At 45.3% G+C, this 25,634-nt stretch overlaps 1 protein-coding gene and 1 long non-coding RNA gene across 2 annotated transcripts in view; both read right to left on the minus strand.

Moving 5' to 3' along the window:
• Positions 1 to 25,634, minus strand: part of LOC118368055 (dynein axonemal heavy chain 6-like) — a 54,480-nt gene that overhangs the window by 1,740 nt on the left and 27,106 nt on the right. Inside the window, exons 44-75 of the mRNA XM_052495859.1 lie at positions 23,991 to 24,131; positions 23,680 to 23,847; positions 22,242 to 22,412; positions 21,246 to 21,413; positions 20,872 to 20,958; positions 20,252 to 20,449; positions 18,697 to 18,855; positions 18,416 to 18,610; positions 18,059 to 18,240; positions 17,822 to 17,930; positions 16,876 to 17,001; positions 16,476 to 16,570; positions 16,089 to 16,248; positions 15,705 to 15,836; positions 15,504 to 15,599; positions 15,216 to 15,356; positions 14,707 to 14,922; positions 14,128 to 14,358; positions 12,815 to 12,936; positions 12,396 to 12,640; positions 11,680 to 12,167; positions 11,063 to 11,258; positions 10,653 to 10,865; positions 9,839 to 9,942; positions 9,548 to 9,704; positions 9,111 to 9,321; positions 8,751 to 8,853; positions 7,886 to 8,107; positions 7,585 to 7,788; positions 5,663 to 5,862; positions 4,984 to 5,144; positions 3,728 to 3,930 (exon numbers count right to left, since the gene is read on the minus strand). Coding sequence (XP_052351819.1) covers positions 3,728 to 3,930; positions 4,984 to 5,144; positions 5,663 to 5,862; positions 7,585 to 7,788; positions 7,886 to 8,107; positions 8,751 to 8,853; positions 9,111 to 9,321; positions 9,548 to 9,704; positions 9,839 to 9,942; positions 10,653 to 10,865; positions 11,063 to 11,258; positions 11,680 to 12,167; positions 12,396 to 12,640; positions 12,815 to 12,936; positions 14,128 to 14,358; positions 14,707 to 14,922; positions 15,216 to 15,356; positions 15,504 to 15,599; positions 15,705 to 15,836; positions 16,089 to 16,248; positions 16,476 to 16,570; positions 16,876 to 17,001; positions 17,822 to 17,930; positions 18,059 to 18,240; positions 18,416 to 18,610; positions 18,697 to 18,855; positions 20,252 to 20,449; positions 20,872 to 20,958; positions 21,246 to 21,413; positions 22,242 to 22,412; positions 23,680 to 23,847; positions 23,991 to 24,131 — 5,604 coding nt within the window. The remainder of the gene's footprint in view (positions 1 to 3,727; positions 3,931 to 4,983; positions 5,145 to 5,662; positions 5,863 to 7,584; positions 7,789 to 7,885; positions 8,108 to 8,750; positions 8,854 to 9,110; positions 9,322 to 9,547; positions 9,705 to 9,838; positions 9,943 to 10,652; positions 10,866 to 11,062; positions 11,259 to 11,679; positions 12,168 to 12,395; positions 12,641 to 12,814; positions 12,937 to 14,127; positions 14,359 to 14,706; positions 14,923 to 15,215; positions 15,357 to 15,503; positions 15,600 to 15,704; positions 15,837 to 16,088; positions 16,249 to 16,475; positions 16,571 to 16,875; positions 17,002 to 17,821; positions 17,931 to 18,058; positions 18,241 to 18,415; positions 18,611 to 18,696; positions 18,856 to 20,251; positions 20,450 to 20,871; positions 20,959 to 21,245; positions 21,414 to 22,241; positions 22,413 to 23,679; positions 23,848 to 23,990; positions 24,132 to 25,634) is intronic.
• Positions 621 to 2,133, minus strand: LOC127915859 (uncharacterized). The gene is made up of 6 exons (XR_008092588.1): positions 2,107 to 2,133; positions 1,867 to 1,915; positions 1,377 to 1,425; positions 1,279 to 1,327; positions 1,132 to 1,180; positions 621 to 687 (listed from the first exon to the last, which is right to left on the minus strand). It is a non-coding gene; the product is annotated as an uncharacterized LOC127915859 (long non-coding RNA).

Below are 25,634 nucleotides of genomic sequence, written 5' to 3' on the forward strand. Positions count from 1 at the left end.
AATGACACCTTGGGCTTGGAGGAACATTTCAAAATGTCAAAACTGACGAGAAGCATGGAATTGTGTTAAAACATCAGGGTAGATTGTGTGCAGTGAGAGCTGAGCTGCATTCAATGCAGCCCGCGGGAGGTTTGAGTAAAAATAAGAAGGAAACGGAGGGCCTGCAAAAAACATCTGTGCGGCACTCCATTGAATTTCAAAATCCTGATGTGGCCCTAAAGCCAAAAAGTTTGCCCACCCCTGGTTTACTAATATACTGTACCTTACAGTCTGATGTGAGCAGGGCAGTGTAGACCTACCTTCCAGTCTGATGGTACTATCATGGTGAGCAGGGCAGTGTAGATCTACCTTCCAGTCTGATGGTACGATCATGGTGAGCAGGGCAGTGTAGACCTACCTTCCAGTCTGATGGTACGATCATGGTGAGCAGGGCAGTGTAGACCTACCTTCCAGTCTGATGGTACGATCATGGTGAGCAGGGCAGTGTAGACCTACCTTCCAGTCTGATGGTACTATCATGGTGAGCAGGGCAGTGTAGACCTACCTTCCAGTCTGATACTACGATCATGGTGAGCAGGGCAGTGTAGACCTACCTTCCAGTCTGATGGTACTATCATGGTGAGCAGGGCAGTGTAGACCTACCTTCCAGTCTGATACTACGATCATGGTGAGCAGTGCAGTGTAGACCTACCTTCCAGTCTGATGGTACGATCATGGTGAGCAGGGCAGTGTAGACCTACCTTCCAGTCTGATGCTACGATCATGGTGAGCAGGGCAGTGTAGACCTACCTTCCAGTCTGATGGTACGATCATGGTGAGCAGGGCAGTGTAGACCTACCTTCCAGTCTGATGGTACTATCATGGTGAGCAGGGCAGTGTAGACCTACCTTCCAGTCTGATGGTACGATCATGGTGAGCAGGGCAGTGTAGACCTACCTTCCAGTCTGATGGTACATCATGGTGAGCAGGGCAGTGTAGACCTACCTTCCAGTCTGATGCTACGATCATGGTGAGCAGGGCAGTGTAGACCTACCTTCCAGTCTGATGGTACGATCATGGTGAGCAGGGCAGTGTAGACCTACCTACCTTCCAGTCTGATGGTACGATCATGGTGAGCAGGGCAGTGTAGACCTACCTTCCAGTCTGATACTACGATCATGGTGAGCAGTGCAGTGTAGACCTACCTTCCAGTCTGATGGTACTATCATGGTGAGCAGGGCAGTGTAGACCTACCTTCCAGTCTGATGGTACGATCATGGTGAGCAGGGCAGTGTAGACCTACCTTCCAGTCTGATACTACGATCATGGTGAGCAGTGCAGTGTAGACCTACCTTCCAGTCTGATGGTACTATCATGGTGAGCAGGGCAGTGTAGACCTACCTTCCAGTCTGATACTACGATCATGGTGAGCAGTGCAGTGTAGACCTACCTTCCAGTCTGATGGTACGATCATGGTGAGCAGGGCAGTGTAGACCTACCTTCCAGTCTGATGGTACGATCATGGTGAGCAGGGCAGTGTAGACCTACCTTCCAGTCTGATGCTACGATCATGGTGAGCAGGGCAGTGTAGACCTACCTTCCAGTCTGATGGTACTATCATGGTGAGCAGGGCAGTGTAGACCTACCTTCCAGTCTGATGGTACGATCATGGTGAGCAGGGCAGTGTAGACCTACCTTCCAGTCTGATGGTACGATCATGGTGAGCAGGGCAGTGTAGACCTACCTTCCAGTCTGATGCTACGATCATGGTGAGCAGGGCAGTGTAGACCTACCTTCCAGTCTGATGGTACGATCATGGTGAGCAGGGCAGTGTAGACCTACCTTCCAGTCTGATGCTACGATCATGGTGAGCAGGGCAGTGTAGACCTACCTTCCAGTCTGATACTACGATCATGGTGAGCAGTGCAGTGTAGACCTACCTTCCAGTCTGATGGTACGATCATGGTGAGCAGGGCAGTGTAGACCTACCTTCCAGTCTGATGGTACTATCATGGTGAGCAGGGCAGTGTAGACCTACCTTCCAGTCTGATGGTACAGGTGAGCAGGGCAGTGTAGACCTACCTTCCAGTCTGATGGTACTATCATGGTGAGCAGGGCAGTGTAGACCTACCTTCCAGTCTGATACTACGATCATGGTGAGCAGGGCAGTGTAGACCTACCTTCCAGTCTGATGGTACTATCATGGTGAGCAGGGCAGTGTAGACCTACCTTCCAGTCTGATGGTACGATCATGGTGAGCAGGGCAGTGTAGACCTACCTTCCAGTCTGATGGTACGATCATGGTGAGCAGGGCAGTGTAGACCTACCTTCCAGTCTGATGGTACGATCATGGTGAGCAGGGCAGTGTAGACCTACCTTCCAGTCTGATGGTACTATCATGGTGAGCAGGGCAGTGTAGACCTACCTTCCAGTCTGATGCTACGATCATGGTGAGCAGGGCAGTGTAGACCTACCTTCCAGTCTGATGGTACGATCATGGTGAGCAGGGCAGTGTAGACCTACCTTCCAGTCTGATACTACGATCATCATGGTGAGCAGGGCAGTGTAGACCTACCTTCCAGTCTGATGGTGGTGTAGACCTACCTTCCAGTCTGATGGTATGGTGAGCATGGTGAGCAGGGCAGTGTAGACCTACCTTCCAGTCTGATGGTACTATCATGGTGAGCAGATCATGGTGAGCAGGGCAGTGTAGACCTACCTTCCAGTCTGATGGTACTATCATGGTGAGCAGGGCAGTGTAGACCTACCTTCCAGTCTGATGGTACTATCATGGTGAGCAGGGCAGTGTAGACCTACCTTCCAGTCTGATGGTACGATCATGGTGAGCAGGGCAGTGTAGACCTACCTTCCAGTCTGATGGTACGATCATGGTGAGCAGGGCAGTGTAGACCTACCTTCCAGTCTGATGGTACTATCATGGTGAGCAGGGCAGTGTAGACCTACCTTCCAGTCTGATGGTACTATCATGGTGAGCAGGGCAGTGTAGACCTACCTTCCAGTCTGATGGTACTATCATGGTGAGCAGGGCAGTGTAGACCTACCTTCCAGTCTGATGGTACTATCATGGTGAGCAGGGCAGTGTAGACCTACCTTCCAGTCTGATGGTACTATCATGGTGAGCAGGGCAGTGTAGACCTACCTTCCAGTCTGATGGTACGATCATGGTGAGCAGGGCAGTGTAGACCTACCTTCCAGTCTGATGGTACGATCATGGTGAGCAGGGCAGTGTAGACCTACCTTCCAGTCTGATGCTACGATCATGGTGAGCAGGGCAGTGTAGACCTACCTTCCAGTCTGATGGTACTATCATGGTGAGCAGGGCAGTGTAGACCTACCTTCCAGTCTGATGGTACGATCATGGTGAGCAGGGCAGTGTAGACCTACCTTCCAGTCTGATGGTACGATCATGGTGAGCAGGGCAGTGTAGACCTACCTTCCAGTCTGATGGTACTATCATGGTGAGCAGGGCAGTGTAGACCTACCTTCCAGTCTGATGGTACTATCATGGTGAGCAGGGCAGTGTAGACCTACCTTCCAGTCTGATGGTACGATCATGGTGAGCAGGGCAGTGTAGACCTACCTTCCAGTCTGATGGTACTATCATGGTGAGCAGGGCAGTGTAGACCTACCTTCCAGTCTGATGGTACGATCATGGTGAGCAGGGCAGTGTAGACCTACCTTCCAGTCTGATGGTACGATCATGGTGAGCAGGGCAGTGTAGACCTACCTTCCAGTCTGATGGTACGATCATGGTGAGCAGGGCAGTGTAGACCTCCTCCAGAGCCTCACTCATCAGCACCTCTCCTCTGATGGAGGCAGAGAAGGAAAGGAGGCTGGAGCGCACCACACAGAGGAGGTAGTTAAACCGGTCAATCTCCTGTCGCAGGATCACCAGCAGGGCAGAGGAGGCCGAGGCTGTGCATCTCTCACCTTCAGAGTACATACACGGATGCATACAGACACACAAGGCAGCTTTCAGTAAGAACTATGAGCAAAAATGGACACAGATAGATATATAGAATCTCTCAATGTCCCTCTCACTAACTCTCACTCTCACAGGAGTCAAAATAAGAAAAGGTACAACCTGTGAACAATGATTTCCTTTTCAGACAATACATTTATTCGAATCTATTCGTAGCCCTTTACACTTGTACCCATATACAGGTTGATAAAAATGGCTGATAAGTGACTAAATTGGAACGCAGTGGCTGTACAGTAACATGCTATAAATGACGTCAGAACTCTGGCTCTGCACTTCACAGCTCTGTATGGGTTTTGACTGACAGACGTTCTGAACTTGAGCACCACACGTGACTAGAAGTTGCCCCCAGCCCTCCAGCTAATTGAGTATCTTTTTACAATTTTTGTTGTTGTCTGGGTGATAGAAATGCTGTAAATGACTATGTATTTTGAAAGATGACTTTGAGGATTATCATAAATACCACCTTTATGTCATACAAGCCAAACACCTGTGAGTCCAAACGTGCACTTCACATTTCCAAATCATAAAACCCAGGGATGCAGGGTTGTGTTCAAAACAAAACAACTACAAGTGTGCTTGCTCTAGCTCCTCAACGGCTTTGAGTCATAAAAGTGCATTGAAATGACTTAGGAACCGTGCACACTTTGAGAGGTTATTGGCCACTTGTAGACCAGTTAGCCCTCTCACTCAAGTCATTTTTTTGTCTTATGATTCTACTACCCCACATTTTCTAGGAATATTGTTACTGAATGTATCCAGAGTATTTTCTGATTTCGTAAACAAGTGTGGTGAAAAGTACAGTAAATGTAAAATGCACATAAAATCAACAGTGTTTGGATTCAGTCTTGTGTCATGTGAACTGTTGTGTCCTCAACTTTGGTCTAATCATTTCCCCATAATATCCAAACTGTTACCTTTCAATTGTTACCATGTTTATGCAGTTCATGTTTCTTTTGTAATCCCTATCCCAACAAGTGTAAAGGGTTGCGTATGTAAGTTACCCTGGTCAGAGGAAGATGATTCCACAAAGTTGACTTTGGCGATGATGTCTCTGAGGAATAGTGTTTTCTCTGTGACACGATCAACCTCCACTGTCTCTGGTAGTTTCTTCAGGATGTTCATGGCCATCCTTAGAACTACGCTATCTTGGCACTGTCTGTCTCTGCTCCACACAAACAAACAGAAGAAGAATTCAGCATTTCATTAACATTCTTTACACTACATAACATAGCTGTTTTTCTAATTCAAGTGCCGGACTGAACCATTTTTTATTTTATTTTTTATTTCACCTTTATTTAACCAGGTAGGCTAGTTGAGAACAAGTTCTCATTTGCAACTGCGACCTGGCCAAGATAAAGCATAGCAGTGTGAACAGACAACACAGAGTTACACATGGAGTAAACAATTAACAAGTCAATAACACAGTAGAAAAAAAAGGGGAGTCTATATACAATGTGTGCAAAGGGCATGAGGAGGTAGGCGAATAATTACAATTTTGCAGATTAACACTGGAGCCATATTGTGCTGCCTTGGATATTTTATGTGGACCTTGTCCTTTCCAGCACACTGTAGTGGATGCTTAACCATGCCAGCTGTGTACAGCTCCGCTTGGCTCAGTATTGCCAAAAGGATATAAGTAATACCTCTATTGGTGGGTTATATTTCCCCTGGGAGACCCACCTGACCAGCAGGCTGCTATCAGAGAGCCTGGGCTGCAGGTTGACGATGGTGTGCAGCAGCTGCTGGGTCTGGTTCTGCAGTATCACTGTCTCTGCACTGCTGTCGATGCCAAACACCTCTGCCAGGTCCTTGTCGGGCATGTTCTCTATGTAGGCTCTACACTGGGGCCAGCTGGCGTCTTTAGGGAAGGGAGGGTAGCCCTGCCAAGACAAATACAATATAATGCTCTCAAAGCAGACAGAGAGAATAACAGAAACATACCATTTTGCTTTAGGGTTATATTTCATTATGTAATATACAGTGCCTTCAAAAAGTATTCATACCCCTTCACTTATTCAATTTTTTTGTTGTGTTACAGCCTGAATTCAAAATGGATAAACTATGTTTTTACACACCCATCTACACACATTACCCCCATAATGACAAAGTGAAAACATGTTTTTAGAAATGTTTGCAAATGTATTGAAAATGAAAGCACCTTTGGCAGTGATTACAGCTATCTTTCTGGGTAAGTCTCGTAAGAACATTCCACACCTGAATTGAACAATATTTGCCCATTATTATTTTTGAAATTCTTCAGGCTCTGTCAAGTTGATTGTTGATCATTGCTAGACAGATATTTTCAAGTCTTGCCATAGATATTCAATACGATTTAAGGCAAAACTGTAACTCGGCCACTCAGCAACATTCAATGTCGTCTTGGTAAGCAACCAGTGTAGATTTGGCCTTGTGTTTCAGGTTATTATCCTCCTGAAAGGTGAATTTGTCTCCCAGTGTCTGTTGGAAAGCCGAATGAACCAGGGTTTCCTTTAGGATTTTGCCTGTGCTTATAGCTGTATTCCTTTTATTTTTATCCTTAAAAAAAAAAAACCTAGTCCTTGCCAATGACAAGCATACCCATAACGTGATGCAGCCACCACCGTGCTTGAAAATATGAGGAGTGGTACTCAGTGATGTGTTGTGTTTGCCCCAAACATAACGCTTTGTATTCAGCACAAAAGTTCATTCTTTGCCACCTTTTTTGCAGTATTACTTAAGTGTCTTGTTGCAAAAAGGATGCATGTTTTAGAATATTTTATTCTGTACAGGCTTCCTTCTTTTTACTGTTATTTAGGTTAGTATTGTGGAGTAATTACAATGTTGACCCATCCTCAGTCTTCTCATATCACAACCATTAAACTCTAACTGTTTTAAAACCACCTGTGACCTCATGGTGAAATCCCTGAGCAGTTTCCTTCCTCTCCGGCAACTGAGTTACGAAGGACGCTTGTATCTTTGTAACGACTGGGTGTATTGATACACCGTCCAAAGCCTAATTAGTAACTTCACCATGCTCAAAGGGATACTCAGTCTGCTTTTTATTTTATTTTACCCATCTGCCAATCGGTGCCCTTCTTTGCGAGGCATTGAAAAACTTCCCTGGTCTTTGTGGTTGAATCTGTGCATGAAATGTACTACCCGATTGAGGTATGTGTGAGGTACAGAGATGGGGTAGTTATTCAAAAATCATATTAACAACTATTATTGAACACGGAATGAGTTCATACAACTTATTTTAAAGTAACATTTTACTCCTGAACTATTTTACGCTTTCCATTAAAGGGGTTGAATACTTATTGACTAAAGACATTTCAGATTGACATTTTTTATTAATTTCTGAAATATTCTACAACAAAATTGTGTTTAAATTGTACCTTGTTTTAAAATCAGTGAATACCTGTAAAGTTTTAATAATAATGCCATTACATTTTTGTTACAGTCATATACATTCTACGCAGAACCCACTACCCTGGCGGATGTAAACTGTAGGTAAACAACCATATGACATCACAATGACCTTATTCATTCCTTTATCAGTATGTTGACATGGATCCTGTGACTGTGATGCCAGTGGTAAGTGGAGGGGTGTGTCTGACTCCTACCTGAGCCTGACAGAAGCTGTGTCCGTCCTGCAGGACCGAGGGGGTATAGCAGCGGTGGAGAATGGTAAGCAGGCATCGGCGGTCCCAGGGGTCGGTGACACGCCCTCCGTAGATCACCTCACCCGTCAGGTAGCGTAGGGCCGCCCATGGCAGCTCAGAACCTTCCGCAGCCCGCAGGAGACTCTCTTGGTTCAGCATGGACACCTAAGACACACAGACAGAGCCAAGACAAGAGATAATGACGATGCTCTCTCTCAATCTAGATGGATATGTGTCATTATCTTGTAAGCTGATAATGTACCTCCAGGTCAGAAGATGTAAAGGTGTAGGGTATGTTCCACCCCAGAGGGCCGTACTTCTTTCTCTCCTGCACGATGGCGTTGAAGAAGCAGAGGCTGAAGAGCAAAGTCTTCCAGGCTGGGCTGCAGTCCATTTTACAGAAGCTCCTCTCGGTCACCTCTCCACTGGGACTGAAGGTGTGGAGGAGCTTCTCCTTCAGACCCCGAGGAGGCTCCACAGCTATCTACAGGACAGGAAGTGGAATTACTGTATTAGTAACTGAGGCTCTACCGCTATCTACAGGACAGGAAGTGGAATTACTGTATTAGTAACTGAGGCTCTACCTATCTACAGGACAGGGAGTGGAATTACTGTATTAGTAACTAAGGCTCTACCGCTATCTACAGGACAGGAAGTGGAATTACTGTATTAGTAACTGAGGCTCTACCACCATCTACAGAACAGGACGTGGAATTACTGTATTGGTAGCTGAGGCTCTACCGCCAACTACAAGACAGAAAGTAGAATTACTGTATTAGTAACTGAGGCTCTACCTATCTACAGGACAGGAAGTGGAATTACTGTATTAGTAACTGAGGCTCTACCGCTATCTACAGGACAGGAAGTGGAATTACTGTATTAGTAACTGAGGCTCTACCGCTATCTAAAGGAACAGAATCATTGGCAATTAATTTGTAACAACAACAGACATTGTTGTGTTCTGTGTATCTGAGGGATGTGCAATAGAATGTCTAGAAGAGACAAAGCCCCTCAGACGATGACAGATTGACTGGTTCACTCATGGGTACGCCATAGAAATAATAATTATACTTCTATAGGTGTATGGCCCTCTAACGGGAAGCTGTGGTAATGAAGGCCTGGCTGACCTTAATGGCTCTCTGCAGGATGGAGGCAGGGAACACTGGGTCTGGTTTAGAGGACAGCCACAGACGGAAGTGAGGGTCCAGGTCTGAGCCTTTCCACTTCAACCTGAGCAGAAGGGATGAAAAATACTCAGGTCTGTGGAGAGACATCTGTCTACAGCTGGATCCTGTCGGGTAGAAGCACCTAACAGGACCACACCTAAAGGCATCTCACAGGACCCTCTGTGCTTCAACGTGGTTTCAAACCAACGTATACTACATTATATTGTCTCACATGACACTACCCATCGGCATAAAAAGACTATATTAAGACATAAAAACATGCAAAATAATAGCTCAAAACAGGTGCTGTTGTACACTCACGAGTTGACGACAGTCTGCAGTCTGGGCATGAAGGAGGCGGCCAGGTGGCAGTTCTGCAGGAAGACCCAGCGGCCCTTGAGGACCTGGGCCTTGTAAATGAGCTCCTCTGCCCTGGGGCCCTGGCCCTGACCCAGAGACACCATGTCCAGGTGCAGGCTGCTACCCCTCAGCTCCTGGGCCAGACGCACCAGGAGGGAAGCTGGGTCCATGCCTGAACAGACAGGGGAAGAGTAAGGACATCAGACACGACCTAAAGGTGCTTGTACTACACCATATTGTCCAGGAATTTCAAAGGTGTAAAAGAAGCTTTGAGTGTCCCAGTGTCCGTTCCAAATCCTACTAGTGAGAAAGAGGGTGGAACGAGCAGCCTAACACCAAGGTTATTACACACCAGTTTAGGGAGGATGTCTAGTACACAAGAGTAGCAGTAGTCTTACCAGGGGAGAGGAGGAATACGATGGGCACGTTGGCAGAGCAGCGCTCACACACCTCTCTCAGGGAGATCTTTCCAACCTCCAGGTACTTAGAACCCATCTTCTCTATGACAAAGGCTTTCACTGCCGTGTTCAGACACTCAGGCCTCAGGATCTTCACCTGGGAGATAAAGACGGCCTCAACAGAGTTCATCATATTTATCAAGGAGAATGTTTTGAGTTCTTACAAATCTGTAACCCACATGCATGCACACACACACACACGCGCACGCACGCACACACGCACACACACACCAAGATGATCTTCTGGAAGCCTGAGAGGCTCTCCCAGGGGAAGATGTGGACACACTTGGTGAGATGCCTGTCCTTCGAGGCTGCTGCTGACTGGGATGACTCTCCTGGACAGACAGACAAACCACATCATGATGTCACACACACACACATTCATTCATGACACAGGAGGTGAGCTAGAATGAGATTCTATTGGTGAAGGGAAACGAGCTAAAATGAGATTCTATTGGTGAGGGGGAACGAGCTAGAACGAGATTCTATCGGTGAGGGGGAACGAGCTAGAGCGAGATTCTATCGGTGAGGGGGAACGAGCTAGAACGAGATTCTATTGGTGAGGGGGAACGAGCTAGAGCGAGATTCTATCGGTGAGGGGGAACGAGCTAGAACGAGATTCTATCGGTGAGGGGGAACGAGCTAGAACGAGATTCTATCGGTGAGGGGGAACGAGCTAGAACGAGATTCTATCGGTGAGGGGGAACGAGCTAGAACGAGATTCTATCGGTGAGGGGGAACGAGCTAGAATAAGATTCTATCGGTGAGGGGGAACGAGCTAGAATAAGATTCTATCGGTGAGGGGGAACGTGTATGGCTTGTCATTACCATGAAGAGGTTCTGTGAAATAAGTCAAGGAAATGATACTCTGTGGTGAATTCAAACACAACGTGCATCAGGGAACACAGGACAGAAAACTTCCCAGAGCAAGGTTCACTGGAGATGCCATAGTCAAGGCTCTTTTCTGCACAAGAGCTTCAAGGAATAAGTCAAGCAACCCAATGTTCACCAGGGAAGCTTCACGTTCCAGCGCAGCAACACCGACCTTCAGTACCAGAACCAGAGTGTCCAGTGTAGGGCTCACTGAGGAACTCATAGAGGTTCCTAGCCTGCTGGAACAGTTCCCACTGCAAACGGTTGGTCTGGATGGACTTGTAGAGGGTGGCGAAGCAGGGCAGGTGGGCACTCAGGTACTGGCACTGTGCCCACATGCTGTCTGTCAGCCACGGGTGGTCCGGACGCTCACCCAGGAGCTCCCCTAGCGAGACAATCACACACAGATGCACTCAGCAATTTTACTGTGGTCACCCCCCTTAATTACTCAAATGCTCACTCATTCATGGTCTACTTATTTTCCAATTGAAAGACAGTTTGGAGCCTTTTAAAGACAAGCTCTGATTCAATATGCGGCCTCATATTACTGACAGATGCCTGACACATCAGGTATTTTTTTACCTTCCTCCTGTTCGGCTCTCTTTGAGTCCATCATGCTGGCCAGCACAGCAGAGTGTAGGAATATCTTCCACTCTTCAGCAGGCAGGAACTCAGTGCTGCCCACTATCATGTTGTGCTTGTTGGTCTTCATGATGTTACAACACATCAGGAAGGAGAAAACCACCTGGTCGTCCACAAACAGGGCCAGGGACACTTCCTGGAGGGGGAAGGGGGAGAGAGAGAGTACAGAGGTGGAGAAAGAGATAGAGAGAGTGGGGGAGAGAGAGTAAGGAGGGGGAGAGAGAGATAGAGAGAGTGGGGGAAATAGAGAGTAATGAGGGGGAGAGACAGAGTACGCAGGGGGGAAAACTCAATCAAGCTCCACTTAAGATGCGTAAAACCCAAAAGAAAATAGCATGTTACCTGTCCATGATTGTTACTCTCATTACTGTTACCTTGTATATACTCTCAGTGATGGCGTTCATCATCAATACTGTTACCTTGTATATACTCTCAGTGATGGCGTTCATCATCAATACTGTTACCTTGTATATACTCTCAGTGATGGTGTTCATCATCATCAATACTGTTACCTTGTATATACTCTCAGTGATGGCGTTCATCATCAATACTGTTACCTTGTATATACTCTCAGTGATGGCGTTCATCATCATCAATACTGTTACCTTGTATATACTCTCAGTGATGGTGTTCATCATCTTGAGGAGACGAAGGTTAAAGTCCCCCATGTTGGGAGCACATGTTCCAGGCACCACCACAGCCCTCCTCAGGCTTTTAGCTCCAGCCGGGCACAAGGTGCCCGTCACAGGCATGGACATGTCCAGGGTGGGCCACTCCTGGCCTTCCGTGGCCACCTGCAAAGCTTTCACATACATGTCATTGAACCAGTCCAGGGAGAACTGGTACATGTAGTTGATCTGGGTGAGGTCGGCCAGGACAAAATACAGGTCTGCACCACGGTTAGCGATAGGGAGGTACTTCTTGCGGACCTCGTCGATCTCCTTCTCCTTGTCCTTAGCCGTCTCAACTCGCACGGAGATCTCATTGGAGGTGACCTTGGACTTTTTCAGGTTATCAACGAGGTGCTGGTCGTCCAATATGTGTCCTGAAGCAAGACAAAGTATTAGTGTTTTAATATGTCACATTTTAGGTGAAGGGAGACAATGTGCTCATCTCTATCTTTTCTCTATCCTCTTAGTAAAAACAATAGTGAAAGAGTGCTGGAAGCAAAGCCAACAGTTGATCTTGATCAAGATTTTTACGTTACATTTAGGGACAGGTGGAACGGCACAAAATCCATCCACCCGTCCACCTCCCTCCCTCCCTCCCTCACCCTGGGTGTCCTGCAGCAGCAGCAGGGACCTGTTCTCCAGCTCGTGAAGGCTGAACAGGTCAGCAGTAATAGTGTGGAGGAGCTGGTTGTGGTGCAGCTCTAGCTCTGGCTGATACAGAGACACCGCGCTGGACAGCAGCTGCTCCTGCAGACACTCGTACTCTACCGAGAAGTTGATCAGCTTCACCAGGACACACACTGCCGGGAGGAAGTGGGGGTTGGGCAGACAGGTGGCCAGGTAGAGCCTTCGGTGAGAAAGAGAGGAGAGGGGAGAGGAGAAGGAAAAGGCAGGAGATGAGGAGGAGAGGAGTTGTGACAATTTATAAGACCTATTCCTACTGCTACAAATATGAACATTTTTATTTTTAATGAAGGGTCATTTGATGAAAATAAGGGCTCAATTGAATGAGTAAATGTACCTAAAGTTGGGATTGTACTCAATTTCAGTGTCTCCAATTTTGATGAATGATTGACCGTCACGTATTGTAAGGTTCTTGACCAGGATTGGCTGAAGACAGGGATCTATGTTCTCAAGAACATCCTGAAAACAGAAGAATGATCAAAGGGAAGGACTAATAATCTTGATCTCATTTAGTACATCAGTTTCATTTAAGAAAACCACTAGCTAAGTTTCCATTCAATTGGCAACAGATTTTTATGTGAATATGCACAAATCTGCATAAAAACAATCCACATTTCCCACCAGAGATGTTTCCATCAAATTGACCTCTTGTGGATAAAAGGCTGTGCGTGATGACGTAGAGTACATAAAAATACCTTTTGTTATTAAATACCATCGCATTTCCATCATCCATCGCATTTTCAACTCTACTGATGGTTTTGTCACTAAAACTGTTACATTATATAACGAATGTGCCCACTCCAGTGTTGGCATGCGCGCTCTAGCCAACAGCTCGCAGATACAGTGTGGGTATAGCCTACATCAGGGGTATTCATCTCTTACCTTACGAGGTCCGGAGCCTGCTGGTTTTCTGTTCTACCTGATAATTAATTGCACACACCTGGTGTCCTAGTTCTAAATCAGTCCCTGATTAGAGGGCAACAATGAAAAAAGGCAGTGAAACTTGCTTTGAGGTCTAGAGTTGAATTTGATGGGCCTACTTGATGAGGTTATTATGGACAAAAGAGCGCAATAATTTGTATTTGTCAAACGGCAGCCAAACATCAATCAGAATAAGACCCTTTATATTTATTGGAAAGCAGCATTAAGCTCATTACTGTGAACTTTCACCCCCCTGTGAAGTTCATCATAACTGATTTCATCATTCATTAGCCTAATAAATTGCATGTTTTCCCGAGTCGTATGGGAGGAGCACAACATATCATCGTATGACTCCACATTTACTTCGATATGATGGTTATTAGATCAATAGTTTCCACTGCTATTTCTCGCATACTTATTTTTACAGACACAAAAAGATCCCACCTTGTCTAGCGTATTTTGTTTTGTCGACATTTGGAATGTTTACAGAGAAAATAGCTGTTTCCATTCACATGTACTTTACTCTGATAAAAAGGTTGGATGGAAACCTGGTTACTGTTGGGAATCACAATCTTTGATTCTATATTGTAGAATTAAAATCAATCAAATGTGTATATTCTATATGGCAATACCTGAATAAGAGATCAACACAGAAGACCCAGGAGGAAATTTGTCAAATAATCTATGCTCCCCAAAGAACTAAAAGGTTTAAGTAGCCTAAGCAAGTACCTGAATAAGGACAGCGTCCCCCATGCGAATGGCCCTCTCCACTGTCTTCATATAGTTGGGGTCTGAGGCCAGCATCTTCCTGAGCCTGACCCCCTCCATAGAGCTTATCCACCTGGTGGCCTGGCCCTGGGGGTCGATCAGCAGGGGCCAGTGGGGACCGTTCTTCACGATCAAAGCATTCTCTGTGGAGTTCTGATCTGGTGGCAGGCCTGTGTTCTGCCAGTGTCTCACCTGAGGGAGATAAGATTTTTCGATGTCATTAAAATGTTGAGAAAATAGCTAAATCTGGTGCATTATGGCAATACATGCCAAAACAAAATGCGTGTGTTGTTTGTAATTTCTTAAAAATATTCTGTGAACATTCACATGAGATTGAGCTTTATGATCCTTTGAGATGGATATCACCCCAGAATGCTCTGAATCCACTATCGTGTGGAGCTATAGCTCTGAATTAAATGAGACTAATGTTAAGAGATTACTTGCACCACTGAACGTCGATCAATGCATTTATGTGTCAGTCAATGCTGACAATTTTATAAGATGCTTAGGATAAAAAAACCTGCTAAATGACCACATCACCTGGTTCTTCTCGGTCATGGCTGAGGTGAAGGTGTACTGAGGAGAGACAGGGATCTCCATGTTGTGGCAGAAGTCCAGCCACTTCTTCACCATGGCTTTACGGTAGTCGGCCGTCAGAGGTCCACAGTACGTGATGAACGCTGAGGAAACCATGACGTCACCCACTATGTGCTGCAGCTTGTTGTCCAGGTCACACACGGCCTTCTCCCAACGATCCTGATACACACAGACACGCACAGGGCAACAGGCAGGTCAAATCAACAGAAAGCACGCATGGAAGAAATCAGCATTCAAAGTGTCATTGTAGGGATGCATCTCTTTTGGAGTTCAATTTGTACCTAAAACAGTGACATTTTCATCTAAAAAACATATGTATCGGCAGAAATATCGGAATCGGTGTATTCTGACACCCAAAGACTGGTATCGAATCAGATCCATAAGTGCCATATTGGTCTGGTTTTATGAAATTCAACAATATTTACTATTGTATAGGAACTGTTTGGTCGGACCTTTTCATTAGACAGGGCTGATATGAGTGAAGCAGCTCTCTGCACTCTGTTCGTGGTCCTCTCTTTACGTCTCCCCAGCTCCTGTCTCTCAGACACACTGGCATCGTAGCGGTCCTCCAAAGCTTTCTGATGCTCCTCGATCTAAACAGACAGCACAGAACAATCAATCACCAACCAATTAATCAATCAATCAATTCATTGATAAAGCATACACTGAACGGAGAAACAAGCCCTTGTCATTTGTGTGAATGAATTATCAAACACGTTGCCAAACAGTAAATATCTTACCTTGGATAGTCTTTTCTGCTTTTTCATCAGATTAGATTCTGATTTCACCAATGCTGCTTGGGCCACGTTGACTTTGTTCCGTTTGGGCTCAATTATCTGGGGAAGAAAAGGACATCAATATAACACTGTTGCATTCATGATTAACAATAAGGGAATATTTCCTTCTTAGAGAACTAAAGGCACACAACAGTCAAACTGTACCTTGTACACTTCATGGTAGTGCTCCAAAGCCAGCACCCAGAGGCACATTGAACGACAGGCTATAGACACCATGCCTACCTTGGCAGGGTTAAAGTCAGGACACTTAGAATACCTCCTCAACTTCAGAAACACCTACAGCAATTCAAACATAGTATCATGCACTATTATAATATAATATATGCCATTTAGCAGACACTTTTATCCAAAGCGTGCATTTTCCCTAGCGGGAATCAAAACCACAACCCTTGGCGTTACAAGCGCCATGCTCTACCGACTGAGCCACACAGGACCACAAGACACTTATAAACAAGTATAATAAACAAGAGAATCTAAAGCTACAAGATAAGCTCATCTCAAGGTAGGATTGGGGCCTAAATACTGTACCTTCTCTGGCAGGCTGTCTTTGTCCAGGCTGACCAGTCTCTTGAGGAAGCCAGGGTCTCCTAGCAGCTGTTTAGCTGTAGTCCAGTCAGGCCTCTGCTGTAGCAGGATGCAGACTGCATGCATCACTGTCAGGACCAGTTCTGGAGGCTTGGTGTATACTCTGGAGCCAAATAATGAACAGGAGATCAATACATTCAATTCAGAATGAGTTCACTATTACATATCGACAGTGTGTCATATTGATTCGTTGCTTCAAAACATTAGTTCTACTTGGAAAAATGTTTTGATTAGGTCAATTTGACAACAATATTGTAACCCCCCCCCAAGTGTTTATGAAAGGAAAAGGCATGCTTAGGTGAAGAATTAAGCATGATTTTATTCACTTGCCTTATTTCTGAAATGTCGCTCTTTTGCAGAGCATCTAAAGCTGAAACTGCTTTCTCCAGCAGAGGCAAAACTTTATTCAAATCTGCCGTGGCATCCTACAGTTTTACAACACACAATGGGAACAAATTATTTACATAAACAAAATGTTACTCACAGTCAACAGAGAACACATTTATCAAAGGGTGAGTGTGGGTGTATGTAGCACTCTCATAAAAACATATTGATGTTCTACTCACATCTGCATATTTAAATTCACCTCTGCATATTCATATTGATGTTCACCTCACCTCTGCATATTCATATTGATGTTCTCCTCACCTCTGCATATTTAAATTCACCTCTGCATATTCATATTGATGTTCACCTCACCTCTGCATATTCATATTGATGTTCACCTCACCTCTGCATATTCATGAACGATCTGTGTTTCTTGCACCATCATGTCTTCTTCGATTTTGACGATGGCTCGGACTTGTTCCACAGCTTGAGAATCCTCTTTCAGTTTACCCATCAATATCTCTATTTCCTGTCCAAAACACAGTCAGTCACACACAATCAGTCAGTCAGTCACACACACAATCAGTCAGTCAGCCACACACAATTAGTCAGTCACACACACACAATCAGTCAGTCAGTCACACACACACAATCAGTCAGTCAGTCACACACACAATTAGTCAGTCAGTCAGTCACACAATTAGTCAGTCAGTCACACACACACAATCAGTCAGTCAGTCAGTCAGTCACACACACAGTCAGTCAGTCAGTCAGTCACACACACACAATCAGTCAGTCAGTCACACACACACAGTCAGTCAGTCACACACACACAGTCAGTCAGTCACACACAGAATCAGTCAATCAGTCACACACAATTAGTCAGTCACACACACACACAATCAGTCAGTCAGTCACACACACACAATCAGTCAGTCAGTCAGTCACACAATTAGTCAGTCAGTCACACACACACAATCAGTCAGTCAGTCACACACACAGTCAGTCAGCCACACACACACAGTCAGTCAGCCACACACACACAGTCAGTCAGTCACACACACAGAATCAGTCAATCAGTCACACACACAGAATCAGTCAGTCACACACACAGAATCAGTCAATCAGTCACACACACAGAATCAGTCAGTCACACACACAGAATCAGTCAGTCAGTCACACACACAATCAGTCAGTCAGTCACACACACACAATCAGTCAGTCACACACACACACACAATCAGTCACACACACACACAATCAGTCAGTCACACACCCAATCAATTAGTCACACTCTCTTTCTCTCAAAATCTGAACACCCTATCTTGATATTGAATCCTCTTATTTACCTTTGACTTCTCCTCTATCTGTGGGCCTAGAGCTAGAAGTTCATCTTGCATGACAGTGACTAGAGATGTTGCCTCAGATAATATAGAGAGTCCGTTACTAAAACGATCTCTGTGGGAACAAACAGACAATATACAGTCCTTTTAATATTACTCTCCGCTCAGCAAACATAATTTCCAAGAAAATAACAGTCACAACCAACAACTCAATCAATCAATAGATCAACCTCCAGCCTTAACCTGACATTATGGAGCTTAGACCCCTCTGAACGACACATCTTGGTGAAGGTGTCTATGTACTCGATGAAAGTGCTGGGGACTATGTAGTAGGGCCTTCTCATCTCCTGCAGATACTGAGCAGCCATCTGGGTTGAGCTCTGGTGGATATCCACACACACTCTGGCTACCTTGTTCTGCAGGACCTGAAAGGTAAACCACTGGGGTTCCAGATTCTGGACATAATCCTCATTCAATATGTGCAATTAACCTTATTTTGTTTTTGGTTTATTTCATGTACACATTTGCAGATAGAAGTTGAATTGTAGTACACATACAAATAGTGCTTGTCATTATCTGGTGAATGGGGAACTACTGTACCTGTCCGAGCCAGTCAAAGTGGTCAGAGTTGATGTAGGTGCTATTGGCTACCTGCAGCAGAGCATCTTTAGACCACTCACTGTACCAGTCTATGTTACAACAGGAGAGCAGGGCCGGGTGGGCCCAACAGTACTGTCTCAGACGCATCCCAGCAGGGCTCAGGGCCAGGACGATGTGTAGTCTCTGATGAACTTGCTAAAGAAGAAGAAGAAGTTAAATGCTTCTTCTCAAACCATGGCATAAATCAACAAATCTAGAGTGAATATTATACCGTACTGTACCTCTATGAAATAAGAGTACATCTCCTCTCTATTTTCACCGATAGAGCTCTCCATGGTTGACTTGAGATCCACAGTGATTGAATCAATCTCATCGTTGTCAAACAGGCCAGGGACATCACCATATTTCAGAATGCAGTTCAGATCCTCAAGGACTGACTCCTTTGAACAAAACACAGAGAAGATATCACAGGTGATCAATAGAATGGACTACTTTTACTAACGATACCGATCTAGGGACCAGGCTAGCTAACGATAGTACATAACATCTGAACCAGGCTAGCTAATAATACGTAACATCTGAACCAGGCTAGCTAACAACAGTACGTAACATCTGAACCAGGCTAGCTAATGATAGTACGTAACATCTGAACCAGGCTAGCTAATGATAGTACGTAACATCTGAACCAGGCTAGCTAACAACAGTACGTAACATCTGAACCAGGCTAGCTATCAACAGTACGTAACATCTGAACCAGGCTAGCTAACAACAGTACGTAACAGATATGGACCAGGCTAGATAACGACAGTACGTAACATCTGAACCAGGCTAGCTAACCACAGTATGTAACATCTGAACCAGGCTAGCTAACAACAGTACGTAACATCTGAACCAGGCTAGCTAACAACAGTACGTAACAGATCTGGACCAGGCTAGATAATGATAGTACGTAACATCTGGACCAGGCTAGATAACGACAGTATGTAACATCTGAACCAGGCTAGCTAACAACAGTATGTAACATCTGAATATGGACCAGGCTAGATAACAACAGTACGTAACACCTGAACCAGGCTAGATAACACAGTATGTAACAGATATGGACCAGGCTAGATAACGACAGTACGTAACATCTGAACCAGGCTAGCTAACCACAGTATGTAACAGATATGGACCAGGCTAGATAAGGACAGTACGTAACAGATATGGACCAGGCTAGATAAGGACAGTACGTAACAGATATGGACCAGGCTAGATAACGACAGTACGTAACAGATATGGACCAGGCTAGATAACGACAGTACGTAACAGATGTGAACCAGGCTAGATAACGACAGTACGTAACAGATATGGACCAGGCTAGATAACGACAGTACGTAACATCTGAACCAGGCTAGATAACGACAGTATGTAACAGATATGGACCAGGCTAGATAACTACAGTACGTAACAGATATGGACCAGGCTAGATAACGACAGTACGTAACAGATATGGACCAGGCTAGATAACGACAGTACGTAACATCTGAACCAGGCTAGCTAACAACAGTACGTAACAGAAATGGACCAGGCTAGATAAGGACAGTACGTAACAGATATGGACCAGGCTAGATAACGACAGTATGTAACAGATATGAACCAGGCTAGATAACGACAGTATGTAACAGATATGGACCAGGCTAGATAACGACAGTACGTAACAGATATGGACCAGGCTAGATAACGACAGTACGTAACAGATATGGACCAGGCTAGATAACGACAGTACGTAACAGATATGGAACAACTAATCTTCTCTAACTAATCTTCCTACTGTCTTTCACACTTTAAACGGACCTTGACAATGTCTGAGTCAGTAATGAGCAGCACAGTGTTTTTACGTTGGATCCCGGCCTGTCTGAACACCCTCTTGAGGTCATCTCTGAAATCTGAGTAGCTGCAGTTCCGGCAGACAGACAGCCTGTAGAGATGGCTTCCAGACACATGACAGGCCAGAGTCACACACTCCTCCTTCCCTGTGCCATCCAGTCCAATCTACACAGAGGGAATAAAGTGGTCAGTCATTATCAGTAATCAATCAATTGATCAATCAATCAATCAAATAGCAGGAAGGAGCCATGAGTGTGTAATAGTGATGCAATAGCCATTGGGAACCTGAACAACATATTATTGAGCTATATGGTTTACCTTCAGTTAGTATAGTATTGTTCAATTGAAACAGTTCTAATTCAAGCGAACAGGAGAGCTACAATGATAACTACACAAAGAGTGGAGAACGATACCGAGAGAGGTTTTTTTCCCAGTTGCCTGCCGGTTGTACTGCAGAATGATAAACGGTCCGTTTACAGTTATTTCTAATTTACCGTTACAGTTACCGCCCACACTCTAAAAGAGAGCATACAGGGAAAGTGTCTCAGTGACATCAGAGATCTAAAAGGTGTGTCCAGGACAGGTACCAGCATCATGTGTGCTCCCTTCAATCTGAAGACCCGGGCGGCTCTAGTGATGTGTTCCACTGCCTCCCTGAAAAACACCATGGGGAACTACACACACACACACACACACACACACACACACACACACACACACACACACACACACACACACACACACACACACACACACACACACACACACACACACACACACACACAAGAATTACAAAATAAATGTGTTATTATCATGCAGATATTAATCTTATCAAGATTGCACATTGGTAGCTTACTGTACTGTAAAGAAATAGTCAAATCAAATCAAATTATATTGGTAACATACACGTGTTTAGCAGATGTTATTGTGGGTGAGTCAGTGTGTCTAAAGTTAAATGTACCTGAGAGGCTTTCCTTCCATGACTAGCATGACACTCCTCCAGTACAGCCTGGATCTTCTTCAACTCTGGCAGGTGTTTATAGATCCTAGAAGCAGTTGGGATGCTCATATCCAGGAAGTCTCCGAATGCTATGGGTTCTCTCATCAGCTCCTCTGGTGGCCAGGACACCTTAACAGTCATACACGAACAAGTTACAAGAAAAAGTAACTGGAAAGTCATTTTACACTCAGTGTCCAGTGGCCAGTTTATTAGGTACACTACCCCGTTCATGGTTCGCTCCTACAGACAGTGAGTCACGTGACTGTGGCTTGCTATATAAAGCAGGCAGACAGGCATAGTTACAGTCTTGTCCCATCGCTGAAACTCCCCTGCGGACTCGTGAAAGGCAAAGGTCGAGAGCCATGTGTCCTCCGAAACACAACCCTGCCTAGCCACACTGCTTCTTGACACACTGCTCGCTTAACCCAGAAGCCAGCCGCACCGCATGTGTCGGAGGGAACACGGTACAACTGGTGACCAAAGCCAACGTGCATGCGCCCGGCCGTGCCACAAGGAGTCGCTAGAGCACAATGGGACAAGATCATCCCAGCCGGCCAAACCCTCCCCTAACCCGGACGAGGCTGCGCCAATTGTGCACTGCATCATGGGTCTGCCGGTCGAAACCGGCTGCGACATAGCCTGTGATCGAACCCGGGTCTGTAGTGACGCCTCAAGCACTGCGATGCAGTGCCTTAAGACTACAGCGCCATTCGGGAGGCACGTTTAACTATTTTCAACACATAGGAATTTGGTTGTCTCACCAAGCTATCTGAAGATGAATGCACTAACTTTAAGTCGCTGTGAAAGACCGTCTGCAAAATGTCCCCAAATAAAACCTTTTATAAATGCAACACAGGAATCAAAATGTGCATAAGCTTGGCATAAATGTCTAGAGTACACATTTCAGCAGTTACTGTGTACACTTGAGACCTCTCTAGACACGTTGGCTACCAGTACCTTGAAGTAACTGTGCAGCTCGTTGGACAGTATCTGAAAGAACAGTTCTCTGTCCTGCTCGTTGACCAGGCGGTCGTGGAACACTCTGGAGGTCTCGTGGGAAAACAGGTAGGCTGCAGCCTCCTCTGAGTTCAGCTCAGAGTCGCTGGCCTGCATCAGGCCCTGGACCACCTATAGAGAGATTACCAATGAGTTCAGATGAAAGTCGCTGGTCTGCAACAGGCCCTGGACCAGCTATAGAGTGATTACCAATGAGTTCAGATGAGAGTCGCTGGTCTGCAACAGGCCCTGGACCAGCTATAGAGAGATTACCAATGAGTTCAGATGAGAGTTGCTGGTCTGCAACAGGCCCTGGACCAGCTATAGAGAGATTGCCAATGAGTTCAGCTGAGAGTCGCTGGTCTGCAACAGGCCCTGGACCAGCTATAGAGAGATTACCAATGAGTTCAGATGAGTCGCTGGTCTGCAACAGGCCCTGGACCACCTATAGAGAGATTACCAATGAGTTCAGATGAGTCGCTGGTCTGCAACAGGCCCTGGACCACCTATAGAGAGATTACCAATGAGTTCAGCGGAGAGTCGCTGGTCTGCATCAGCCCTTGGAGCAGCTATAGAGAGATTACCAATGAGTTCAGATGAGAGTCGCTGGTCTGCAACAGGCCCTGGACCACCTATAGAGAGATTACCAATGAGTTCAGCTGAGAGTCGCTGGTCTGCATCAGCCCTTGGAGCAGCTATAGAGAGATTACCAATGAGTTCAGCTCAGAGTCGCTGGTCTGCAACAGGCCCTGGACCAGCTATAGAGAGATTACCAATGAGTTCAGCTGAGAGTCACTGGTCTGCAACAGGCCCTGGACCATCTACAGAGATATTACCAATGAGTTCAGATGAGAGTCGCTGGTCTGCAACAGGCTCTGGACCATCTACAGAGATATTACCAATGAGTTCAGATGAGAGTCGCTGGTCTGCAACAGGCCCTGGACCAGCTATAGAGAGATTACCAATGAGTTCAGATGAGTCGCTGGTCTGCAACAGGCCCTGGACCAGCTAAAGAGAGATTACCAATGAGTTCAGCTGAGAGTCGCTGGTCTGCATCAGGCCTTGGACCAGCTAAAGAGAGATTACCAATGAGTTCAGCTGAGAGTCGCTGGTCTGCATCAGGCCTTGGACCAGCTAAAGAGAGATTACCAATGAGTTCAGCTGAGAGTCGCTGGTCTGCATCAGGCCTTGGACCAGCTATAGAGAGAATACCATTGCATATCAATAGTCAAGCGCCTCTCTCTATGCCTAAGCTAATCACAGTGTTTAAGGGGATCAGTTTGAGTAAGGCGAGGTGCAGAATCACTCATGTTGATCACATAATGAGTAGTTAGGTGCAGTGCAAGGTGACTTGAAGATCAGTGATTCTGTGCAGTCAATGAGAATGTGTGTGTCTTACCTTGGACAGGTCTCGGAGGTTAAATGTGTAGTGGTACTTGGCTGGAGTGGGCATCATACGTTGACACATCTCATTGTAGACAGTGATGGAGGCAGACACCAAGGCCTCTCTGCATTTACGCACCTCCTTGGAGAAATCTCTGATACCAAAGAACTTCCCGAGTTGGACCTGGTTGATATACCAGACAGAAAGCATTTCAGGTACTTCCCCTAATTTGATATTACATAGCGACACAGCTGGCACTTACACATACAGTAGGCTTAGTATAGGATGTGCTGCAGCTAATCAACTAAAGACTTAGGGGCATTGACCTGGAAGATGTGTTGCATGGTGTTGCTAGAGGGGTGTGGCAGCAGCAGGACAGAGAAGTGTCTTAGCAGACGGGGGCTGAGGTTCTGACGGCCCCCACCCGGAGGGGCACAGGCTGCACACAGAGTCACATCCTGGATGCCCTGCAGGTACAGATATTTAAACATCATTGTTACAGTATATATTCATTAATAAGATAGACCTGGAGCCTTTCGAGTGGCGCAGCGGTCCAAGGCACTGCATAGCAGTGTTGAGGTTTCACTACAGCCTGGGGTTTGATCCGAGGCTGTGTCAAAGCCGGCCGTGACCGGGAGTCCCATAGGGACTCCCATCGAATGAAACAAACATTTATTGTGGAACTGGGATTCCTGGGAGTGCATTCTGATGAAGATCATCAAAGGTAAGTGAATATTTATCATGCTATTTCTGACTTCTGTTTGACTCCAACATGTCGGATATCAATTTGGCTTGATTTGTCGTCTGAGTGCCGTCAGATTATTGCATGGTTTGCTTTTTCCTTAAAAAAAATTTAAAATCTGACACAGCTGTTGCATTAAGGAGAACTGGATCTAAAATTCCATGTATTACACGTATATTTTAGCAATGTTTATTATGAGTATTTCTGTAAATTGATGTGGCTCTCTGCAAAATCACCAGATGTTTTAGAACTACTGAACATAACGCAGAATCAAAATTAGTTAGGTAACATTGATAAATAAGATGTTGTATTTATATAATAATGCTTATGTGAGCTATTTGTCATTAGAATGTCTTATTTTGGATAATACTGTTTGCAGTTATCCCTTCTCTGCCAGGGCTTAGTCACATTGGGCCCCAGAGAGGGGAGAGGTCAGGCCTGTCTTCTTATGGGAATGTGTCTAACTATTTACATGTCCCCTCTGGGGTTGCCCTTATCTTGATTTAGTATATGACCTAAGAGGCTCACTGTCTTTTCTGATCTTGTTATTTGATATATGCCATTGGATGAAGTAATGTTTTTGGTTCTAAGTGGTACCAAGAACGAGATAAGAACTTAGTTTAGGAGACCAAACTGAACAATAATTTATAGCCAATGCTGTCTGGCTGTGTGTCTTTGCTATAAAGGATCTCAGCTGCCAATATGAAAGCACTCTCAGAGAATTCATTTATAGACACTGAATTGATCTGAGAGTCACAGGGCTATGGTGAAGCTCATATAATTAAAGATGGACTTTATGATAACTCTGACTTGTGTGTGGTTTGCTCTCTCGTGATTTGGTAATACAGGAAATTTCCACAACACGCGCCAATATAAACTCAGATTTTTGGATATAAATAGGAACTTTACTGAACAAAACATACATGTATTGTGTAGGTTAGTGATTAATTTGATCTCTATTTCTGCTTTTTGTGACTCCTCTCTTTGGCCGGAAAAATGGCTGTGTTTTTCTGTGACGATGTACTAACCTAACATAATCATTTGGTGTGCTTTCGTCATAAAGCCTTTTTGGAATCGGACACTGTGGCTGGATTTACAACAAGTGTATCTTTAAAATGGTGTAAAAAACATGTATGTTTGAGGAATTTTAATTATGGGGTTTCTGATGTTTTGAATTTGGTTCCCTGCAGTTTCACTGGCTGTTGGCGAGGTGGGACGCTACCGTCCC

Source organism: Oncorhynchus keta, chromosome 35 (genome assembly GCF_023373465.1).
Source record: "Oncorhynchus keta strain PuntledgeMale-10-30-2019 chromosome 35, Oket_V2, whole genome shotgun sequence".
Lineage (NCBI taxonomy): Eukaryota > Metazoa > Chordata > Actinopteri > Salmoniformes > Salmonidae > Oncorhynchus > Oncorhynchus keta.